This window comes from Doryrhamphus excisus, chromosome 1, assembly GCF_030265055.1.
Source record: "Doryrhamphus excisus isolate RoL2022-K1 chromosome 1, RoL_Dexc_1.0, whole genome shotgun sequence".
NCBI classification, from domain to species: Eukaryota; Metazoa; Chordata; class Actinopteri; order Syngnathiformes; family Syngnathidae; genus Doryrhamphus; species Doryrhamphus excisus.
The window spans coordinates 32,227,083-32,248,067 of record NC_080466.1 but is presented as its reverse complement, the minus strand read 5'-3'; the positions used below and the strand labels follow the sequence as shown (position 1 = coordinate 32,248,067).

Genomic DNA, 20,985 nt, shown 5'->3' with positions numbered 1-20,985 from the left:
GTTGGCAAATAAGAGATCAGCTATGTTGAATAGAAACAACTTTATTTGTCTTTAAAAGCAGCAGACCAGAGAAGCCAAGGAGCGGGAAGGCGCAGTCATGTCAACCATCACATTCCCGTGGGGTGCCGGGAGAGAAATACCCGGCAAAGCGTGACCCCTCGAGGTCAGCGAGGACGTCAAAAGTCAACTTGTTAAGGCAGAGCTTGGTTAGGAACGACCTTCCAAGCTGGAGAACACGTGGTGCTCTTCAGGCAAACATGACTACCTCACCAGCCACCCCAGTGGATACCAAGCATGTGGAACGCTAATAATATAACTAATAATAATAAAATGACTAATAATAGCAAAGTTGATCATCATACTGACGCCGCTCGTGTGCTCACACGATCCACGATGTCCACATTCCATGTGCTGCTCCTTGGCAGCAGGAGGTGAGCACGGCGTGTACTGTATCATAGCACATATTAATAACAAAAAAGGATAAATGTTGTTAAAAGGACGTGGCGTACCTAATGAAGTGGCCATCCTGCTTCAGGAGAGACAGACGTCAAGATGCTGGTTGATGCTTGTCTCCTGCACGCTGGCCTGACACACGGGACAGTTGACCATCACCAAGGCAGAGGAGGAACACGAGGAGGCGGGGCTAGCTTGCAGCCCAGACGAAGGCAGCATGTCCTTGGACTCGGTCCTCAGCCTCTTGTTGAAGACCTCAAAGATGCTGGACGAGTCTTCTGACGGTCTCTTTTTGGACTGCGGGGGCTTGGCGGTGGCGGGGCTGCCACTGGGGACAGATGAAGGACATTTGGGGCCCTGCGACGCCCCCGAGGAGGATGCGCTGATGTTGCTATTCCAAGTGTCAGCGCTAAGACGGGGTTGGGCGTGTGCGGTGGACGAGCGTCCTGCGGACTTGGTGAAAAGATCCTCAATGGACGGCTGCGTGGCTCTGTCCGCTCCTTGACTCTTAGCACCACGAGAAGGTTTGGAGATCCTCATGGGGGAGCCGTTGATGCTGACAAAGACTCTGGTGTTTGCTACAGACTTCTTGGGGAGCATCTTCTGGCCCGGCGAGGGAGGCAACCCTCCTCCTGTCATGAGGGGAGGATCGCCAGATGAGGAGGCGGCGGGAGGGGCCCAACCCTTAGAGGGCGTCCCGCCGAGGACCAAGCCTTTTCCACTGAATGGGATGACATCCCGAATGTCCCGAGAGACAGACCCCGACCCTGAGAGACACAACCAAGGAGCGTTGCTATGGCGACCCGCACGATAACATCGGTCGTTATTTGCAACATTTGTTTCCCATGCCGTGACTACCAAAATATTCCATTTCGCTCGCACATTCCCTGGAAGCCTGGAGGCAATGCCCGCAGGAATGAGGGCCTGGCGTCCAGTCTTACCTGAAGGCTTTCCACTGGCAGACCTCTTCCCGTTTCCTTCAGCCTCCTTCTTGGCTTTCTTCTTGGCGTAGCCCTCAGGCTCCTTCACCTTGGTGTAGGTCCCCCCGCACGTCCTCTGGTGGTCCCCCCACCAGGGGTCCAGGCGTGAGGGGGCCCGATTCATGGCCCTCTTCACGTAGCCGAAGTAGGGCCTGCGGTTCTGGCAGGGCCCGTCGCAACGCCACCAGTGCTGGCGGTACACGTCCACCTCGTCGTTGAAGCTGTGGTACACCTGGGGAGGGGGCAGGAGGGGGTTCAGTACGAGCTCCAGGAGGTTGATGGGGGAGACGCTTACTGTGATGTTGGTGCCGCTGTCCTTGTTGATGCGCTTCATGTGCTTGCAGAACTCGGGCCCGTGGCCTTCACGGTCTCGGTCGTTGTGGGTCACAAACAGGAGAGCGTGGATCATCTCATGGAGGAGCGTCTGTGAGGACAACAGCAGGTCTTTTACATCCAGCGGCTTCAAGTCCACGTGCAAGGGTCCTGCTCACCTCCACCAGGTCTTTCCTGGGCCTGAGCTTGAGAAGAGGCTCGCTGAGTCTGATAGAACAAAGTCCGCCTCGGCCCTCGTAGGAACACACACCCGCGCACCTGCAGCAGGACACACAGAGACAGGTCTAGCATCACGGCTGACGGTCCAGGACTGAGGCCCCTTACGGAGTTGACAAGGGACGTGAGGCATGTCTAGTCTGAAAAACTAGTCTGGAATGTGGAGTGAGCTCCTTGAGTCTCAGCCTTCCGGCTGCAGTGGAGTTGGGCTGTTCCACGATCTTTGTTTACACAATTTGCCTGGCTCTGCTGGCTCCCTGGTGGCAGCTAGCTATGCTTAGCCGGTGACATTTTGTCCTTAAAACAAACAAGCAATGCAATTTGTTGGGAGCTCGTTTTTGCCCCACATAGAAGCTCGGATGGCTGTCACGTTCATGAGAGACATGCTAGCTTACTTCTTTAAAGTGTCCCTGACATGATTCATCAACTTTGCTTAAATATGTTCCTGCTCTTTGTAACAATCGTCTACATTGGTGAACCCTAATGTGTGGCGGCACGGGTACTTGATATGATATGCTGCCATGTCCTAACCGCTCAAATACTCACAGTGTCATCCTGGGGCTCCACTTCACCTCCACACCGCTGAGCTTGCCCCAGAAGAACCTGCCGTTGAACTCCAGGAACATGGCCCTGACGTCCGGAGTCGGGTCCAGCGTCTCCCACGACGGATCCACGATGGACAGCGGCCCCTGGGGCTCCACCCTCCGCTGCCAGGGCACAAGTGCGCCGCCGCTGAGTTCCGCTTTCCGTGTATTGGCAGCGGACGCCAAAATAGGAGCGTCGTCCTCGTTGTTAAACTGTTCTTGAAGTTGCAGGGCTAGCAGGTAGTCTTCATCCATCACAGGCTAATTGTGGTTAGCTTCCTCCCGCCGACCGGTCAACAACTGCAGTCCTCCCAAAGGTGGCCCGGCCACCACTGCCACGATAGCGTTCGTCACATGTATGTACGTGGGCATACCGGATTTGTGTCCACTTTTACGACGAGTTCGGCCCGCCGAGCTGACCAACTGTCCGTTTCCGACGGCTCACAGTCGGGGGACGCAATCATGGCGGAGCACCAAACACTTCCGGTGTCTACTTCGAAATACAACTCAGTAAATACATTGGAGGCGGCGTTAATCGTGATTCAGCAGGTGTCAGATACACAAATTAAGTGAGTTATTTTCTACTTTGCACACACGAAGAACTGTTTGAGTGAATGGGAGTCATTTGTGAATATTTTATGCATTAGATACGCTTTCGTTTCCGGCCAAATCTTGCCGGAAGTCGGCTGTGCAGTTAAAAAACGGTGACACGGAGATGACGTCAGCGATAACAATACATAGATAGTCATTTTAGTGGCTATTTAATATCAAAGAAAATTCACAAACGTTAATTTGTGGTACGTGTTCGACTGTGTCCATTTTCTACAATCGCCTGTATATATTTTTGTTGGTCGCCCCCTCCCCCCGATCCAAGTCTTGTGACGTAGCAGGGTGTCACCCTGGTTACTACTTCCTGTTTTTGTTAGCCCGCGGCCACGAATGGACTGTCCTCTGCTTGTTTTAGGGCGTAGCTATCGATCGGTCCGTCAAACGTCAATTTAACAGAACCTTAAAGAGTTAGACGCCGAGCAAGATGTCGGAAACCGGAAGTCGATTGCGAAGGCTGCTCGAGTCGCCCAATTTCGACCCGCAGAACTACGTGAAGCAGCTGTCCCAGCAGTCCGATGGCGACCGAGACCTGCAGGAGCATCGGCAGAAAATCCAAAACCTGGCCGACGAAACGGCCCAAAACCTGAAGAAAAACGTCTACAAGAACTACAGGCAGTTCATCGAGACGGCCAAGGAGATTTCGTACCTGGAGAGCGAGATGTACCAGCTGAGCCACATCCTGACGGAGCAGAAGAGCATCATGGAGAGCGTCACGCAGGCCCTCCTGTCCACGGACAAGGACGAAACGTCCAAGGAGATGCAGGCTGCGTTCCCCAAAGAAACCGAGGAAGTGAAGCAGAGGACCCTGACGTCACTGTTGGAGAAAGTGGAGGGCGGTAAAAACATCATGGACACCCCCGGAAGGCACCTGGTGTACAACGGCGACCTGGTGGAGTACGACGTGGACAACATGTCCCCCATCCAGAAGGTGCACGTCTTTCTAATGAACGACTGCCTGCTGATCGCCACCTGGCTGCCCAATCGGCGCGGCGCGGTCAAGTACAAGTACAACGCCCTGTACGAGCTGGAGAGCTTTGCCGTGGTCAACGTGAAGGACAACCCTCCCATGAAGGACATGTTCAAGATCCTCATGTTCCCAGACAGCCGTATCTTCCAGACGGAGAACAGCAAGATCAAGAAGGAGTGGCTGGAGATCCTGGACGTAACCAAGAAGAACAAAGCTACCAAGGACAGACGCAAGAAGGAGGAGGAGGTCCCGACGTCCCCCGTCAGGGCCGAGGTGTCCACCAACCCCTTCGACGAGGACGACGGCGAGCAAGCCGACGCCGGGGAGAATGTGGACCTCAGTCCGGAGTGGATCCAGGAGCTTCCCGAGGATCTGGACGTGTGCATCGCCCAGAGGGACTTTGAGGGCGCCGTGGACCTCCTGGACAAGCTCCACGAGTACCTGAAAGACCAGCCCGTCACGCAGAAAGTCAAAGAGCTGCGGAACAAGGTGGACGAGCGTGTGCGGCAGCTGACCGAGGTCCTGGTCTTTGAGTTGTCTCCCGATCGGTCCCTTCGAGGTGGACCCAAGGCCACCAGGAGGGCCGTGTCCCAGCTCATCAGGCTAGGTTCCTGTCCTGCCTAATGTGGTGTTGGTGTGGAGAAGCGTGCTGTGATGTGATGTGATCTCTCCTTCCAGGCCAGTCCACCAAAGCCTGCGAGCTCTTCCTGAAGAACCGGGCGGTGGCGGTCCAGACGGCCATACGGCAGCTTCGCATCGAGGGGGCCACGCTGCTCTACATCCACAAGCTGTGCAACATCTTCTTCACCAGCCTGCTGGAGACCGCCAAGGAGTTTGAGATGGACTTCGCAGGGAACACGGGCTGCTACTCTGCCTTTGTGGTCTGGTCCAGGTCCGCCATGAGGATGTTCGTGGACGCCTTCAGCAAGCAGGTGGGCAGGGAACGGGAGAAAACGTCACGGCGTGTACGGCGGTCGGGTAAAAGTCCGACATGCCCCCCCCCGTAGGTGTTTGACAGCAAGGAGAGCCTGTCCACGGCGGCCGAGTGCGTCAAGGTGGCCAAGGAGCACTGCCAGCAGCTGACGGAGATCGGCCTGGACCTGACCTTCACGCTGCAGTCGCTGCTGGTCAAAGACGTCACAGCGGCGCTCCTCGGCTACAAAGACATCATCGTGGAGGCCACCAAGCACCGCAACTCTGAGGAGATGTGGAGGAAGATGAACCTCATGACACCCGAGGCTCTGGCCAAGCTCAAGGTAACCCTCTGGACGTCACTCCGCTGCTCTAAACTTAGGGGTGGTATTCCTCATTCCGCATTCGGCATTCCTCAATCCCTCATCCTAACATATTCCATAAGAAGCCAATGTTCCACCACTTTGTGGGCAAACCAGCCTGCGTCTTTCCCAAGCGGCCTTCAGTCCCTACAGACGTGAGGTGAAGTTGGATCAGGTGTGTCTTCCTGAGATGTGAGTGTAATGTTAGCATGTGGCTCACATTGCTATGCTAGTCGCCGCTAACGTTGGCGTCCTCCTTGGTGATACCTTGATGTGTGATAAATGACTGCTATGTGGCGGAAGTAGGGCAAGACGTAGCATCTCCCACGGTCTGACGCTCTGGGATAACTTTATTGCTACCTCAACACATCAACGGCGGTACGATTCCGATGCCATATGTACCTCAAACTCACAAGCACCTCTCTGCTCGGCATCGGAACCACACTCCCTCATCGTCACTAGACAACCACCAGGTGCATTCACAGACATCAGAACATCACAACATCGTTCTTATCGTTCGCTAACGTAACTTACTAGGGTGAGGGTTAGTGTAACGTGCTGCTACTGAGTTCCACCCGCAGTGTTTGAATTCACCTGCACTCGCCGTGGCTACGGAGGGGCTAGCAGTAGTTTTGTGAGCCAGCATAGGCCGCCATAAGGGAAGCCCCAAAGGTGAACGCCATGGTCCCAGTGTGGGAATATTTGGGTTTTAGTCAGGATGAACGAGCGACCCACATGGAGTTTACTCAACTAGGACAAAAAGTGTCGCTGGCTCCATTGGAAAAGCATAGTACGAGCTGTGTCAAGCTAATGTCTCACACTGCTACACCGCTATACTTGGGTACCACCTAGTGGTTCAGATGTGAAGTACACCTCTCGTGACGTGAATGAAAAAACTGGTCCCAATATCGACGATCATTTTTCGCACAGATTTTGTTAGTGGGACCGGCCTAATAGTTGCAAATGGTGATTCATCACGATTAAAAAGTCACGTTTGAAAAGTGTGATTAATCTGATTCAAATGAACAAATTGACCGCCCCGGTCAAAGTGCACAGAAGCTATGCAAGCAGCGTTTGCCCATGGTCGCCTCTGTGCACCTGTTCCTTTCCCACGCAGGACGAGATGCGCACCAGCGGCATGAGCACGTTCGACATGTACACGGGCGACGACTGCTGGGTGAACCTGAGCTACACGGTGGTGGCCTTCACCAAGCAGATGCTGAGCTTCCTGGAGGAGGGCCTGAGGCTCTACATCCCCGAGCTGCACATGGTGCTGCTGGAGAGCCTGCGCGAGATCATCCTGGTGGCCGTGCAGCACGTGGACTACAGCCTGCGCTGCGAGCAGGACCCCGAGAAGAAGGCCTTCATCGTGCTCAACGCCGCCTTCCTTCACGACACCGTGCTGCCCGAGGTGGAGCGCCGCTTCGAGGAGGGTGTGGGCAAGCCCGCCAAGCAGCTGCAGGACCTCAGGAAGAGCACCAGGCCCGTACGGATCAACCCGGAGAGCACCACGTCTCTGGTTTGAAACAACGGCAGGTCATATTATTAGGTACACCTGCTTATGTCAGGTGCAAAACAAACACTGATTGTGATCGTGGATGCGGTCCAGACCAACGGAGGGAAAGGGATGACTGATGAATGCTGGATGAAATACGCAGGGAAATAAATGATTTGTCCACGCTGCTCTGGTTTCCACTTCAATAGCATCAATAGCAGCTAGCCGTGCGGCGTCGAGCGTCAAAGCTTTCTTCTTCCGGTCATTGTGGTGTACGTGCTACAGACAGACATTACTAGCCGTGCATGATCGTATCAGTCTGATATCGGGGAATTAGGATGTCACAGCCATGAAGCTGACAAACATAGCTCTGCGGCAAATGCATCATGTGACGTTAGCGGCCTGTCGTAACTTCCCCTCAGCTCACTTGTGAACATTCCCCTTCAGAGGAAGGCCCTCGTGCCAATGCTCCGCCACGAGGGGCACATAAACTACACTGGACACTACATTTCTTTGCCAGACGTGCGCCCCAATACAGCGCACCTTGCTGGGCCACAGCGGGCGGCTCCTCCCCGTCATGCATGTCATAGTGTTTCACTAGGACTCATCAACAGCTACACTTGCTCACACCCTCGTCCTTCCAGTCCTTCTAACCTCCAGGTGTGCTCACACGTCCATACTTCCACACGTCCACACTTCCACACGTCCATACTTCCACACGTCCATACTTCCACACGTCCACACGTCCCTCTGCATTGCAAAAAGCTATCTGTAGCAAACTGGTCTTGAAGCAGGTTACCAATGTTGGTTTGTATCTATACGTGTCGATAAAAAGACTGCAGGGTGGACCCGATGAGCCATCTTGGTGGAAGAAGAGGTTGAAATAAGCAAACAATATCCTTCCTTATCCTTCTGATTGCAGTAGAAGAAGATGCTCATTGAGGAGAAGCCGAGGCTGACTGTGTGATGGTGTCATTGTGCGTGTGCGTGTGCGTAGCATCTACCGGCATGACGACTGAGGCGGTGCAGGCCTCCTAGCAGGAGAGAAGCAAAGAGAGGACGTGATCTAGATCTACAAGGTCTAGAATATCGTGCTGTGTTGAAATCGCATCAGCACCAGCACAAGCTCCGCCCCTGTCTGGCGCATGCGCACAGCAGCCTCCCAGGGAGCTGTCCAAAGACGGTCGGTGCTGGAGTGTTTGGCCAGAACTCACACACACACACACACACACACACACACACAATGGAGGAAGAGTTAAAATGTCCCGTGTGCGGGTCCGTGTTCAAGGAGCCCATCCTGCTGCCTTGCTCGCACAACGTGTGTCTGGCGTGTGCCCGCAGCATCAGCGTGCACACCCCGGACGGCGAGCCCCCGGCGCAGCAGAGCCGAGCCTCGGCCAGCTCGGACTACGACTACCTGCTGGACGTGGACAAGATGAGCCTGTACAGCGAGACGGACAGCGGCTACGGTTCGTACACGCCCTGCCAGCTCAAGTCGCCCAACGGCGTCCGGGTGTTCCCTTCTTCCGCTTCCGCCGCCGCGCAGCGCCTCTGCTCGCTCACCTGCCCGCTGTGCCACCGCAGCGTCTCGCTGGACGAGCGCGGGCTGCGGGGCTTGCCTCGGAACCGGCTCCTGGAGGCCATCGTGGCGCGGTACCAGCAGCACCGAGCCGCGTCCGCGTCCGCGTCCTCGACCGCGTCCGCGTCCTCCTCCGGGGCCCCCAAGTGTCAGCTGTGTGACCGCAACCCGGTGGACGCGGCGGTCATGTGCGAGCAGTGCGACGTCTTCTACTGCAACGCCTGCCAGCAGCGGTGCCACCCGTCCCGCGGCCCGCTCGCCAAGCACCGCCTCGTACCGCCGCCGGCTCACAGGCCCGGTCGGGCGGCCTCCGCGGCGGCCGGCCAGCCCCCGGTCACCGCTCGCAAGCCGGCGACTTGCGTGGAGCACGAAGCGGAGAACTTCGTCATGTACTGCTGCGGCTGCAGGGCTCCGGTGTGCGCCAAGTGCTTGGAGGACGGGAGGCACGCCAAACACGACGTCAAGCCGCTGGCCCTCATGTGGAAGCAACACAAGGTAAGCCCCTGCAATCCCACCTGCACCCCAGCCTGCACCCCCACCTGCACCCCTTTGGCACAGCCAAGCTCCGCGGGAAACACCACAGCTAGATGTGCACCCACAATGTATCCCCCTCGGCATCCTGCAGCTGGTTATGGTATCATCCTGCTTCCTGCCAACCCGTCTCTTTCAAACGACTCACTATCGTCCTGGTCCGCTGTGTTGTTATTATTATTATTATTATTATTACTAAAAGTGCCTGCAAGAGCTGACCTACATGCGCATCCGTGCATGCATACTGTACATACATGCATACGGTACTGTACATACTGTACATACATGCATACGGTACTGTACATACTGTACATACATGCATACGGTACTGTACATACATGCATATGGTATTGTACATACTGTACATACATGCATACGGTACTGTACATACATGCATACGGTATTGTACATAGTGTACATGCATGCATACTCTACATACAAGCATACTGTACATACATGTGGTCATTTGTATGAAAAGTACTTGATATTGATGATGGTGGTTTCATGGTTCCAGACCTGACTGCCATGAGGGATTTTCAAGTATTGAATATAAAATGGACCATTTTTCAGTTCGAGCACAGTAAACCCTGTTTATGGCGTTCTAATGCAATCTTTACCATGATTAGAGCCTTGTAGACATGAAACAACACCCCTATAGTCACATTTACACTTCTGTCACTCTTTGTTTACATCACATTGCTCAATGGCTTCGGGATCCCTGCAGGGACACAAGAGACAGCCATGGCCTGAAACATAGCATGCTAGCAAGCTAACTAGTTAGCCTCTGATGGCTTTCTTCTAAACGTAAAAGGAAAAGTACACTTTTTTCTTATGTTGCCATCGTCTACCATCCTTCCGTCAGACATGAACACGTCTTTGTCTCCTGTCTCCTCTCCTATTCCGCCTCCGAGAAACCACCAAGGCTCCATGTCCATCATGTCAGCTGCTTATGAAGACATTCTTATTATTATTATTATCAACATTGTTACGTCCAAGAACTACACTATACTACCAAAAGTATTTGCTCCCCATCCAACTGACCAGAATCAGGTACCCTAATGACCTGGCCTGGCCACAGGAGCATCAAACCTAGCACCAGGCATGCAGACTGTTTCTACAAACATTGGTGAAAGAATGGCCGCTCTCAGGAGCGCCATCAATTCCAGCGTGGAATTGTCATCAAATTCAGTCCTGAAATGTCCTCGCTCCGAAATATTCCACAGTCAACTCTCAGCTTGAATATGAGAAATGGAAGCATTTGGGAACGCCAGCAACTCAGCCACCAAGTGGTAGGCCATAGCATCTCAGTGTTGACGTTGGCATCAGGCTAACATGCTAACATCAGCCTTCACTGCGTCTCTGGACGTTTCCACCCAGGAACTTCAATCAATCAGAGAGATGTTGTCAAACCAAAGGCTGCTGGCTTATGTAGCACACGGCGGGAAGAGGCTACCACTCATTTCTTTTACGGTCACCCACAGCCACAGCCACAGCCACAGCCACGGCCACAGCCACAGCCACAGCCACAGCCACAGCCACAGCCACAGCCACAGCCACAGCCACAGCCACAGCCACAGCCACAGCCACAGCCACTTTTCTTCATTAGTCACCGAAGCCAGGACGCGTTTCCCTAATTTTGTTCCGGAAGCATTTGGCTTGGTGTTCACACATTGAAGGGTGACAAAACCAAGACATCAGGGAGGGGCCAGACACACCACCTCTCGCCCAAAGTCAGCTGGGATAGGCTCCAGCATAGCCCCTGACCCTAGGATCAGCAGCATAGCAAATGGATGGATGGAAGACAAATCTCAGATTCATCATGATGAATTCACTTGTAGGTTGATTCATTTGTGAAATTGGGTAATCATTTGACAGCCCTCCATGTAGCATGAGTGGCCAACATGCAGGGTGTGGGCGTGTCTTAGCATGAAGGATGACGTTTGATTCATGAAGGACAAATGCTCCCGTTTGCAACGTCACCAACGCTAACAGATTGGGAAGGAGATGTTTGTAACTAACAACAGTAGCGCAGCGCCACGGTTTGATATCTCACACGCATGCACGCACACACATGCACGCATGCACACACGCACTCATACACACACACGCAGGGAGAGAGAGGGCATAAATATTAAGAAGTAACGGATCCACTGATCCGCTTTCGTCTGATCAGTCAAGCACAAAACACACTACTATCTATTTAAAGCACACACACGCACACACACACACACACACGCTGTTTGAGTCAGAGAAGGCTGTGCCTGTGGATGTGAAGATGTATGTAGGTTAATGCACTTCCTTCCTTCCTTATGTACCAGCAGCATGTGACACAGGAAACACTGTGTGTGTGTGTGTGTGTGTGTAAGAGTAGCCAACCAAATATAGCCGAGCGTGTGTGAGATGGATTTTTGGCAAGTGTGCGGCAGACCTTGTAGGAGGAGCACGGTGTGGGACAAAAAGCGGCGTCACCATGGATACGAGCCACCGTGTGTTGCACAACAGCCTGACAGGATGGAAGTGGCCTTTTATGAGGATGATGACCTGAGGTCAAGCAACGCCCCCACATCCCGCATGGAGAATTCATATACAATTCTACATGGGGGGGGGGGGGGGGCTCCTCTGTTGCCGTGGCGATTGCTGGAGAAGAAGTCAAGGCTTGCTTGTTAAAAAGTCAGACTCGCTCTTCCTCCCAGCGCTCCTCATCTCTGCTAGAATGCGCAGAGCACACATTAGCAGAGTGCAATATGTGCTCCTATGGTACATAGGCATGGTACATAGGCACAGTGCATAGGCACAGTGCATAGGCACGGTACATACACATGGGACCAGGGACCAAGAACCCAAAGACAGCTGGCGAGGACGGGACATCATGCAGCCAAGGGTAAAGACACCAGAAGTGGAAATAGTGTGGACGCTACCCTCAACGTGGAGGCGGTCCAGCCAGGACGGGCGACCCCTCCCCCATTTCCACTCATTAGGATGTCCCTCGGGGGTCGTTTGGACAAGGTTAAGCAGACGGTGGGGGGTGGGGGTTATGGAGAACGACACCATAGAGCAGAGGTAGGGAACCTATGGCTCGGGAGCCAGGTAGGGCTCTTTTGATGACTGTATCTGGCTCTCAAGCATTTCTTACCCCAATAAAAATGTATGTTTGCTAACATTTTAAAGTAAACATCACAGAAATCACTGTTAAAAATAATATTCAAAAATCAACAACTTTCTTATACATTTTAATCCGTCCATCTATTTTCTACTGCAATACGGCCAACCATATCTATCTTTCCTGATGATATTTTCCAGGTCAAACACCAAAACTCGATTATTACTGGGTAATGCGGTAGTCTACCTCGGTCATTGAGATGTCAACATGTAAATATAAACTTTTCTCCTTTAGTCAAATAGCTAAAGCTGCAGAACCAAGCCTTCTGACGAAGATGGCCAAAAGAATGAAATACATGTACAGAGTATGGTGCAAAACTATGCAGCAGCAGAAGTTGTATTAATGGCAGCAAGTATTAGATTTATTATTGGACACTGCGCTGCTCACGAAAGTGTGCTGGCCACACCCCATTGGCGTGGGGTAGTGTGCCTGGTCTACGTAATTAGAGCCCATTATATCTAAAACTGTTGGTCTTACATAAAAATGCACACATTTTATTGTATTCAATGTTTAAAAAAATGTATATGGCTCTCACAGATACACATTTTAAAATATCTGGCCTTCATGGCTCTCTTAGCCAAAAAGGTTCCCGACCCCTGCCATAGAGCCAGAGGACCGAAGGACCAATACCCTGGTAGGGACCAAAGCACTGGGAGGACAACAAAGACGTGAAGATTTGTTCCCTTCCCATTCTCCAACGAGGGTCACACTCATATCATCATCATCATCATCATGTACCCTGAAACTCTTTACTTTTTCCAGTCAATTCTTCATGAATGAGTAGTAGTGACAGTGCTTGGTGCAGATCTGGATAAAGGTGCAGATGGTTGTTTCATAGATGGGGTTGCCGTGACCTCAGTCATGCTGGTTAATTGTCATTCCTTCCTTTTGCCATCAATCTATCCCCATTCATTCATTCTGAATCCCATTCCAAGTTGGACTCATTTTGAAAACGTTCCCGGACCACCAGTTGTCCTTGGTACTCCCACCTTAATGCCAACACAGCGATGAAAAGAAGGAAATGTAGGACCTCCTTCTTGGTGCCTGATGGGACTCTTCCTCCTCCTCCTGCTGCTCCTCCTCCTCCTGCTGCTGCTCCTCCCCCACTGCTGCTCCTCCCCCCCCGCTCCACCTCCTCCTGCACGCTGTCAGCAAGGGAGGAAGGAAGCATAAATGCAAGATTGAGTAAAGACGAGCAGGTGGCGCCGGTCAGCAAATCAAACAAACCCCAGGCGAGGCAGCAGTGATGATGGTGATGATGATTCGGGATATTCCTCATCCGTCATCCCCTCGTTAGCACGGTCTCGGCAGGACGACAGCTTGTCGGGCCAGATGGTCTCCATGGCAACGAGCTTCAGAGGGGCGGAGCGTGATGGCGAGGGTCGCCCTGCTGGGGGAGGGGGTGCAGCGTGCTGATCAATAAAACAAAGACTTTACTGTACTGTAGTACGGTACATGTATTATCCTTGATAGCAGTAAAGGATAGTACTTTTGTAGTAAGCTGACCAATGAGGCGCCATGAACTGGGTGGGGGGGGGGGGGGGGGGGGGTTGTCTGACGATGTTTCCTGGAGCTTTCAGGCGAGAAAGAAGCTAACGTTTGTGATTGCATTTTTCCGACAGTGTCAGCTGTCGCAGGCCCTCAACGGCGTCTCGGACAAAGCCAAAGATGCCAAAGAGTTCCTGGTCCAGCTGAAGAACATGCTGCAGCAGATCCAGGTAAGCTCCGCCCCTACCTGGGTGTGAGGACGTAACAATACCGGATGCATGATGTGCACTAAGGCCGCCATACTACACCATATTACGCCCTACCAGTGATCCCTCCACAGGTACTAAGCCACGTGACAAACATGGTCTTCTAAGAAGTCACTTCACGGCTTTTTGGGTCGGGTTTCATCACCAAGACACATCCAGACAGGTAGCGGGACTTTCTCATAGCTGCAGGTAGACAATGAGCAAAGAGCAGGAAGGAGGCCACAGTGGGGTACGCTAGCAGAGACACAGTGTGGGAGGGGGAACTGCTGCCCAGAAGACATCTCTTTGGGCTTTAGGGTTAGTTAAGAACAGAAGATCCCAAGGAAGATCCAGGAGGCTGCAGAAAGGACTTGAGGTTTCCCCTCAAGTGCTCCAGGAGGTGTTGGCATGGGGAAGCCATTGACGTGGACCACACACGTGTTGGGGTACATCCAGCAAGGCGTCATCATATTTTGTGGGCGTGTCTGTGGCAATGTGTCCATTTCAGTGGAGGTTGCTGGGCTTGATTTCCACCAGCACCAGGAAGCAGGAAGTTAACGAGGCAACACTCCTCTGGGACGCCGTTTTGGAAGGAGAGAACTAGAGGAGATGGAGTCGACATTGTCGTCCTTCCACCCCCCCATTGTGCTCCCCGAGCCGATCGAGGACACAGTAGTAGAGTAGTAGTAGTACTACTTCACTGCCTCCTCATCATTGTGCTGACTTGGCGTGTTGCCTTTGCTGCCTGCACGAGTGGCCGACGCTGTGGAGGACATCAGCTGCACAGCCATGGTGTCCACAGGGAACACATGCATGCACACACATGCGTGCACACACATGCATGCACACACGCACGCATACGCACGCACACGCACGCACACACAAGCTGACAATAAGAGAGATTAGTGTGCCCATCCTTGGCCAGCAGCCCAGCATCGTGTTAGCAAGACGGTAGTAGCTAACAGGCATCCTAATTAAGGAATCAGGAGTTAATTATTCAACAACGGAGGCTAGCAACTCAGTGGGAACATGCCGGGGAACACCCTTGTCTGTTCCCAGTGCACAAGGCAAGCTCCTTAGAGGCCTGCTTGGATGAGTGTGGTGTGGAAGAAGGGGCCGGGGGCAGTGGTCACGGGGGCAGGGCTAATACGTTCATTGTCTTATTAACTCCTAAAACGTTCAGACATTTTTGAAGCCAAAATGATTGAACTGGCCTCCATCCTTTAGAGCAGGGGTCGGGAACCTTTTTGGCTACGAGAGCCATGAAGGCCAGATATTTTAAAATGTGTATCTGTGAGAGCCATATACATTTTTTTAAACATTGAATGCAATAAAATGTGTGCATTTTTATGTAAGACCAACAGTTTTAGATATAATGGGCTCTAATTATGTAGACCAGGCACACTACCTCACGCCAAGGGGGTGTGCCAGCATACTTTCGTGAGCAGCGCAGTGTCTAATAATAAATCTAATACTTGTTGCCATTAATGCAACTTCTGCTGCTGCATAGTTTTGCACCATACTCCGTACATGTATTTCATTCTTTTGGCCATCTTTGCCAGAAGGCTTGGTTCTGCAGCTTTAGTTAGGTGACTATTTGACTAAAGGAGAAAAGTTTATATTTACATGTTGACATCTCAATGACCGAGGTAGACTACCGCATTACCCAGTAATAATCGAGTTTTGGTGTTTGACCTGGAAAATATCATCAGGAAAGATAGATATGGTCGGCCGTATTGCAGTAGAAAATAGATGGATGGATTAAAATGCATAAGAAAGTTGTTGATTTTGAATATTATTTTTAACAGTCATTTCTGTGATGGTTTACTTTAAAATGTTAGCAAAAATACATTTTTATTGGGGTAAGAAATGCTTGAGAGCCAGATACAGTCATCAAAAGAGCCCTACCTGGCTCCCGAGCCATAGGTTCCCTACCTCTGCTTTAGAGGATGAATCCTCACACGAGAGCTGTCCTATATAGTCTTTAAGCATGGGGTGATCAACCTTGCTAGCCCTGATGAGAAGAAGCTGTGAGAGAAAGCCACTGGAGGAGATTTGCACGGTGAAGCCACTTTCAACCAGTACGTGACGTGTGTGTGTGTGATGTCAGGAGAGCGGCGTGGAGTTTGAAGCCTGCCTGGTGGCTCAGTGCGACTCGCTGATCGAGGCGCTGACGCGTCAGAAAGCCAAACTCCTCACCAAAGTCACCAAGGAGAAGGAGTACAAACTCAAGGTAACAACATCTACGTCAGCTCCACACAACATGACAACAACGACAACGACGACAACAACAACACCACCCAATGACTCTAATTACACTAGCCTGCATTTTGCCTGCACATGGGCCTGTGCTTTGCTTTGCTGTGGTAATATTTGGCATCTATTGATTGTCAATATTTCAATATTTATGGCATAAATCAGCATCGACTTGTGACTGGAAATGACCACAAAATGACCACGCCCACCTGCCGCATCCGTGAAGCATTATTGCGTCCCGCCACACAAGAGCAGCCATCACCCCATTGCATTCATTCATTTGAAGGAATGCAAGGAAGGTTCCACAACATCTTCAGCGGGAGAAACACTTTTTGGACCATCTCTCAAGATAGACAAAATGCTCAAATGCCTCGGGACTGCTTTTGTGTGTTCCGTACGGTGTGGGAGGTTCCTGGGAACAATGACTCAGGTGAGACTCCTGAGCTGTGACTGAGGGCAGTCATGTTGACAAGCTCGGTTGGAGCTAAAAAACAAAACAGGAAGTGCTTTCCAATATCTCCTAGCATGAGTGGTCGGGGCTGTCATGCAGCCATCACGCATTCATTCATTTGACATTTCAGCACGGCTGCAGCTCTTCTGCTTCCAAACTAGTGGTGCATCCATTGTGCATTTGGATGTTCCTCCCCAGCAACGTCATCATCTGCTTGATGATTGTCTTCCAGGACAGCACGCCATCAGACTAATTACCAGGCAGTGGCTTTTACTTTGGTCCTCACGAGTCCCGCTGTGGACCCGTGTCATGGCTGAACTGGCCTTTGGCGGTTACGTAACGGCTGTAACGTCCATTTTCATCACGCCGGGCGACCCTTGCTGTCTGTCAATCAGCTTGTGTGGACACCAGAGGAAAGCAGCACCAGACAGATGGAGGCTAATCCCTTAAAAGCACAGCGAGATGGGGTGAAACCATGAAAGCATCTTCCTAAGCCAAATCCTTCCCCAGGGAGGAACACAAGGAGAAAAATGCTTTATGCGACTTTATGATCCATCTTATCTTCATATTTGGACTTCATCCTTGGAGAGTTACTGCTGACTTTGTCATTTTTGCTGTTCTTTTAGTTGTACTTTTCTCGTTCAAATGGATTGTTCAAATGTGCGGGCCAAAGGTGAAGGAGCCACAGGCTGCGCTCCGGAACCCGCCCGTTTGAAGGTGGGAGGGAGGAGGGACAATAAAGACGGCTAGATGGTGTTGAAGCTCTTTCACAGTGCTCATCATATTCTGGCTGACAGGTCAATGGTTTGACTCCCACCTCATTAGCTGTCCAATTAAGGACCGTGACGCCAGCTGCCTCAAATGGCCGCTGTGTCTTGGTTTGGTTTGTTACTATCACCCAACATGGCTTTGCGTCATAAAAAGTCAGCTTCATGTGCTGCGCTGCCATCGGGCTGACAGCTCATCCAGCACAAACCGCACCGACACGTCCTACGCTAATCCAAAGCGTCTGATGTGGGGAAAACCTCCAATCACATTCCGAGCCTTTCAAAAGGTGCTTGCCTTGAGATTGGCTGCAGTGTTCCTCGCAGGACTGCTATGTATCTGTGGCTAATGTCTCATTAGTTCACTACGTTTCCTACACCTTCTTATTCTCTGGCAGATCAGGCATGATTGAGGTGTGTTCAGGGTCATGGTCCATAGCGCCACCTACTGTACACTGTCAGAATGACATGCTAGCACATTCACAGACAAGGGGGTATGACACCGACTGACCGTCCATCCATCCATCCATCTGTCCATCCGTCCGTCCGTCCATCCATCCGTCCATCCATCCATCATCAGCAGCCTAAGCAGGGAGGCCCAGACGTCCTGGCGGATCCCGAGGCGTTCCCAGGCCTGAGAGACTCTTCAACGTGTCCTGGGTCTTCCTCCCAATTACGCCACAGACTTGTACTTTGTTAGCTTTTCCCAGGAGAGTTTGCAAAGCTCTGTATCAATCAAGGGTATGATTGTGATTCTAATTGACAAGCCAGTGACATCACTTCCTGTGTGGACACGCCAGGTGGCACGTGACCAGATCAGCCACTGCACCATGAAGCTGCGCCAGACCACGGGCATGATGGAGTTCTGCCTGGAGGTGCTGAAGGAGAACGACCCCAGCGGCTTCCTCCAGGTAAGACCACGGCATTAGCATGACGTCATTAGCGTGCAGCGTCTCCCTCTAGCCGCCATTTTTTTCTCTGAGTGCACGTCAGCGTACGTACACGCATCACCTTGATATAACCATCAACTGCTGCTACAAAGCACCGCAACCTGACTTGAGCACCAGAAGACAAAAAGAAGGCTCCCGCTGAGACGGTTAACTGCCACCTGCATGGCTCTTTCCTGCTCTTTGCTCATTGTCTACCTGCATGCTCTCACTGTGGTCGGCTGAAGTCCCAAAGCTTTACAAATGACTTCATACGCCTCCACACCACTGCATCCAGGATATAGTCCCGTCCTGTGGTGATTAATCATAATGAATGAATATGAAAGCTGTCATTATTATTGGTTGTAAAAATACCAGCATGGCCGCCTGATTGTCATGTGGCGTGGTTGATATCCACGTGTGCTCTTGTGCTTCCCCACCCCGAGTCAGCTGAGGAGTACAGTTCCTTAAATGTTTGTCTGAGGAGAAGGAAGTCGGAGGAGCTGCTGGGCATTCATGGAGGCTGCCAGCCGTAGCCCAACATATTATATTGAAATATTGAATGAAAATGCTCTCATTTCCTCCTTCTCACCAACATCTCCACTCTAGATCTCTGACGCCCTCATCAAGCGTGTGATGTCGTCTCAGGACCAGTGGGTCAAAGGTAACCTGGAAGCCAAGGTGGGCCCTGAGTTCCATCTCACCCTCAGCACCGACTCGCTGCTCCAGACCATCCTGCAGCTGGACTTCTGCCAGGGCAAAGGTGAGGTCCAGCCTTGATCTGCTGTTGTTGGCTGGTCCTGTAACACGAAGCCTACATAAACCTGTGCATGCTAACAAGAATGCCACGCTGGATCAAGGTGTCAAATATTGGTGGAAATTTTGTCCTCCATTGAGGGTAAATTTAGCTGATAGCCATGACGAGCTAGCTCTCGCTGTTCAGTCTCATTCATTCCTGGGAGTGACGTACAATGGGGGGAACTTTCTCCTGTAGGAGAAAAACACTTTTTGTAGTGAATAAGGATAGCTTAGCTTGACATGCCAGATTGCATCCGATTGCTGCCACTCAACTGGTTTTTGGCCCCATGGTGGGTTATTTACCAGTCACACAACGTTTGAGTGGCATTAGTTTTTAGTAAGTCTCAGAAATCATGTAAAGGCTTTGTAGCAGGAAGAATGGAACACAGCTGGGGGGCACTCACCTCCCTCGTATGTGTGTGTGTGTGTGGGGGGGGGGGGGGGGGGGCATTGGGCATCCTGTCCCGTGTGTGCGACCCAGTGGTCTTGGCTGGTGCAGGATGACGGCCAGTACTGATGCAGGGTAGACCAGGCTGCATGGAACACACCCAGTCATAGCAAAGCACGGACGGGGAGTCAGCATGGTTCCAATACAGCACAGGATGAACATGGGCAATGTTCTACCAATGCAATGTTCTACCAAAAGCGACACACAATGCTGGCAGGAAATGTTCATGCCGGCTGAAAACAAAAACAGGCTTGACTGTACACAAAATGACAAGCTGACTTTACCACAAGGTACACAAACATACAGTAGTGCTCAGGAACTCATGACAAACTGATGACTAAGGCACATACATTTCGAGTAGTTACTGAAGAACTAATGAGTAGTTACGGAGGAACAAATGAGGAACTAATGAGACCCCAATGAGTAGTTCCAGAGGACCTAGATAGCGGTCAGGTTCGGGTGTGGTCTACCTAATGGTCAAGGTGTCATACCTGAGAGAAAGACTCAATGGGCCCGCCCCCACATCCCGGAAGGAAAAGGTTTGTTCCACAGGTGAACATGGTGGAGTGCTGATGCTGACCCGGGCGTGGAAGCCACATGTGCCATTAAGAGCTGCTATTTCCAGATGTGCAGGACACGCCCTTATTGGCAGCAGCAGGCAGTGCTGAGGCCGACACCGACACGGAGAGTCCAGGAGGTATTTGAGAGAGCATTCATGTTCCTCCGTACTCCATCCCTTTCCCCAAAATGACCTGGCCACTCCCTGTCGGTCCTTTATCACTCCCCCCCCCCCCTGGTTGGAAATACGCTGTCTTGCTAGCACCCACGCATGGTTTTGTTGTTTTTAAGCTCCTCTTCAATGACTTGCTCTTCAAGATGGCACGTCCTACCCTTGAAATTGCATGTTGAGAACTATAAATTTGCACATGGTGGTAGGACACCCCCCCCCCCGCACCCCCTTAGGGGGGGCTGCCCCACTATTTGAGAAGCACGGCCTTAAAGGAAAAGTCGACTTTTCTTGGAATGTTGCCCATCATCCTTTCATGAGACATGAGCACACCTGCCTTGCTAACGTGCTAACACCTAGCATGATGCGCTAAGTCTTTCTATAAGTGAGAGGCTACAAATGCTGCTATGCTAATGTTACCATGTCGTGTCCCATGACGTGCATTCATTAGCTGCCACATAAGGATGGTGGATGACGAAACGCGCACCTTTCCTTTAACGATGCAAACACAGCAGGTCCATGCTACACCACGGTCGTGGCCTTTCTCCACTTCCTTTGACGCACTGCTACCAGAAGAATCTCCCTCACGCTGGGGACACAAAAGGGGAACCTTAACGAAAAAGATCAAAAGTGACCACTGCGTTTTCACCCGACTAGTTGTGCTCGTCTTTTTCTACAACATTCGTAATGGATGGCACCAC

General features: G+C 51.8%; 4 protein-coding genes and 1 long non-coding RNA gene across 9 annotated transcripts in view; 2 read left to right on the top strand and 3 right to left on the bottom strand.

The window, feature by feature from the left end:
* Window positions 1–21: 21 nt before the first annotated feature.
* sprtn (SprT-like N-terminal domain) lies at window positions 22–8,841 on the bottom strand. Of its 3 annotated transcripts, none has more exons than XM_058071273.1 (5): window positions 2,529–8,841; window positions 1,925–2,024; window positions 1,395–1,857; window positions 510–1,220; window positions 22–447 (listed from the first exon to the last, which is right to left on the bottom strand). In XM_058071273.1, the coding sequence occupies exons 1-4, from the start codon at window positions 2,819–2,821 to the stop codon at window positions 532–534; spliced, it is 1,545 nt and encodes a 514-aa protein (XP_057927256.1). In that variant the 5' UTR covers window positions 2,822–8,841; the 3' UTR covers window positions 22–447; window positions 510–531. The 3 variants fall into 3 exon arrangements, with proteins under 3 accessions (XP_057927256.1, XP_057927265.1, XP_057927246.1); XM_058071282.1 differs by having other exon boundaries at window positions 22–1,220; window positions 1,395–1,665; window positions 1,729–1,857; window positions 2,529–8,804; XM_058071263.1 differs by having other exon boundaries at window positions 22–1,220; window positions 2,529–8,834.
* exoc8 (exocyst complex component 8) lies at window positions 2,627–7,099 on the top strand. The gene is made up of 4 exons (XM_058071226.1): window positions 2,627–4,749; window positions 4,821–5,074; window positions 5,150–5,398; window positions 6,534–7,099. Exons 1-4 carry the CDS (start codon window positions 3,600–3,602, stop codon window positions 6,939–6,941), a joined length of 2,061 nt encoding a protein of 686 aa, XP_057927209.1. The 5' UTR covers window positions 2,627–3,599; the 3' UTR covers window positions 6,942–7,099.
* Window positions 8,049–20,985, top strand: part of LOC131128395 (tripartite motif-containing protein 67) — a 19,930-nt gene continuing 6,993 nt past the window's right edge. The window contains exons 1-6 of one of the 3 annotated variants that reach the window (XM_058071213.1): window positions 8,049–8,985; window positions 13,804–13,899; window positions 16,025–16,147; window positions 18,186–18,296; window positions 18,921–19,074; window positions 20,183–20,254. In XM_058071213.1, coding sequence (XP_057927196.1) covers window positions 8,155–8,985; window positions 13,804–13,899; window positions 16,025–16,147; window positions 18,186–18,296; window positions 18,921–19,074; window positions 20,183–20,254 — 1,387 coding nt within the window. In that variant the 5' untranslated portion in view covers window positions 8,049–8,154. The remainder of the gene's footprint in view (window positions 8,986–13,803; window positions 13,900–16,024; window positions 16,148–18,185; window positions 18,297–18,920; window positions 19,075–20,182; window positions 20,255–20,985) is intronic. The other 2 variants (XM_058071206.1, XM_058071197.1) reach the window with 2 other exon arrangements.
* On the bottom strand, window positions 13,311–19,541 carry LOC131128533 (uncharacterized). Its single transcript, XR_009129660.1, has 3 exons — window positions 19,514–19,541; window positions 18,904–19,111; window positions 13,311–13,593 (listed from the first exon to the last, which is right to left on the bottom strand). It is a non-coding gene; the product is annotated as an uncharacterized LOC131128533 (long non-coding RNA).
* The window catches only part of c1h1orf131 (chromosome 1 C1orf131 homolog), a 10,245-nt gene continuing 8,886 nt past the window's right edge, over window positions 19,627–20,985 (bottom strand). The window contains exon 9 of the mRNA XM_058071389.1: window positions 19,627–19,642. The gene's annotated coding sequence lies outside the window, so the exon portion shown is untranslated. The remainder of the gene's footprint in view (window positions 19,643–20,985) is intronic.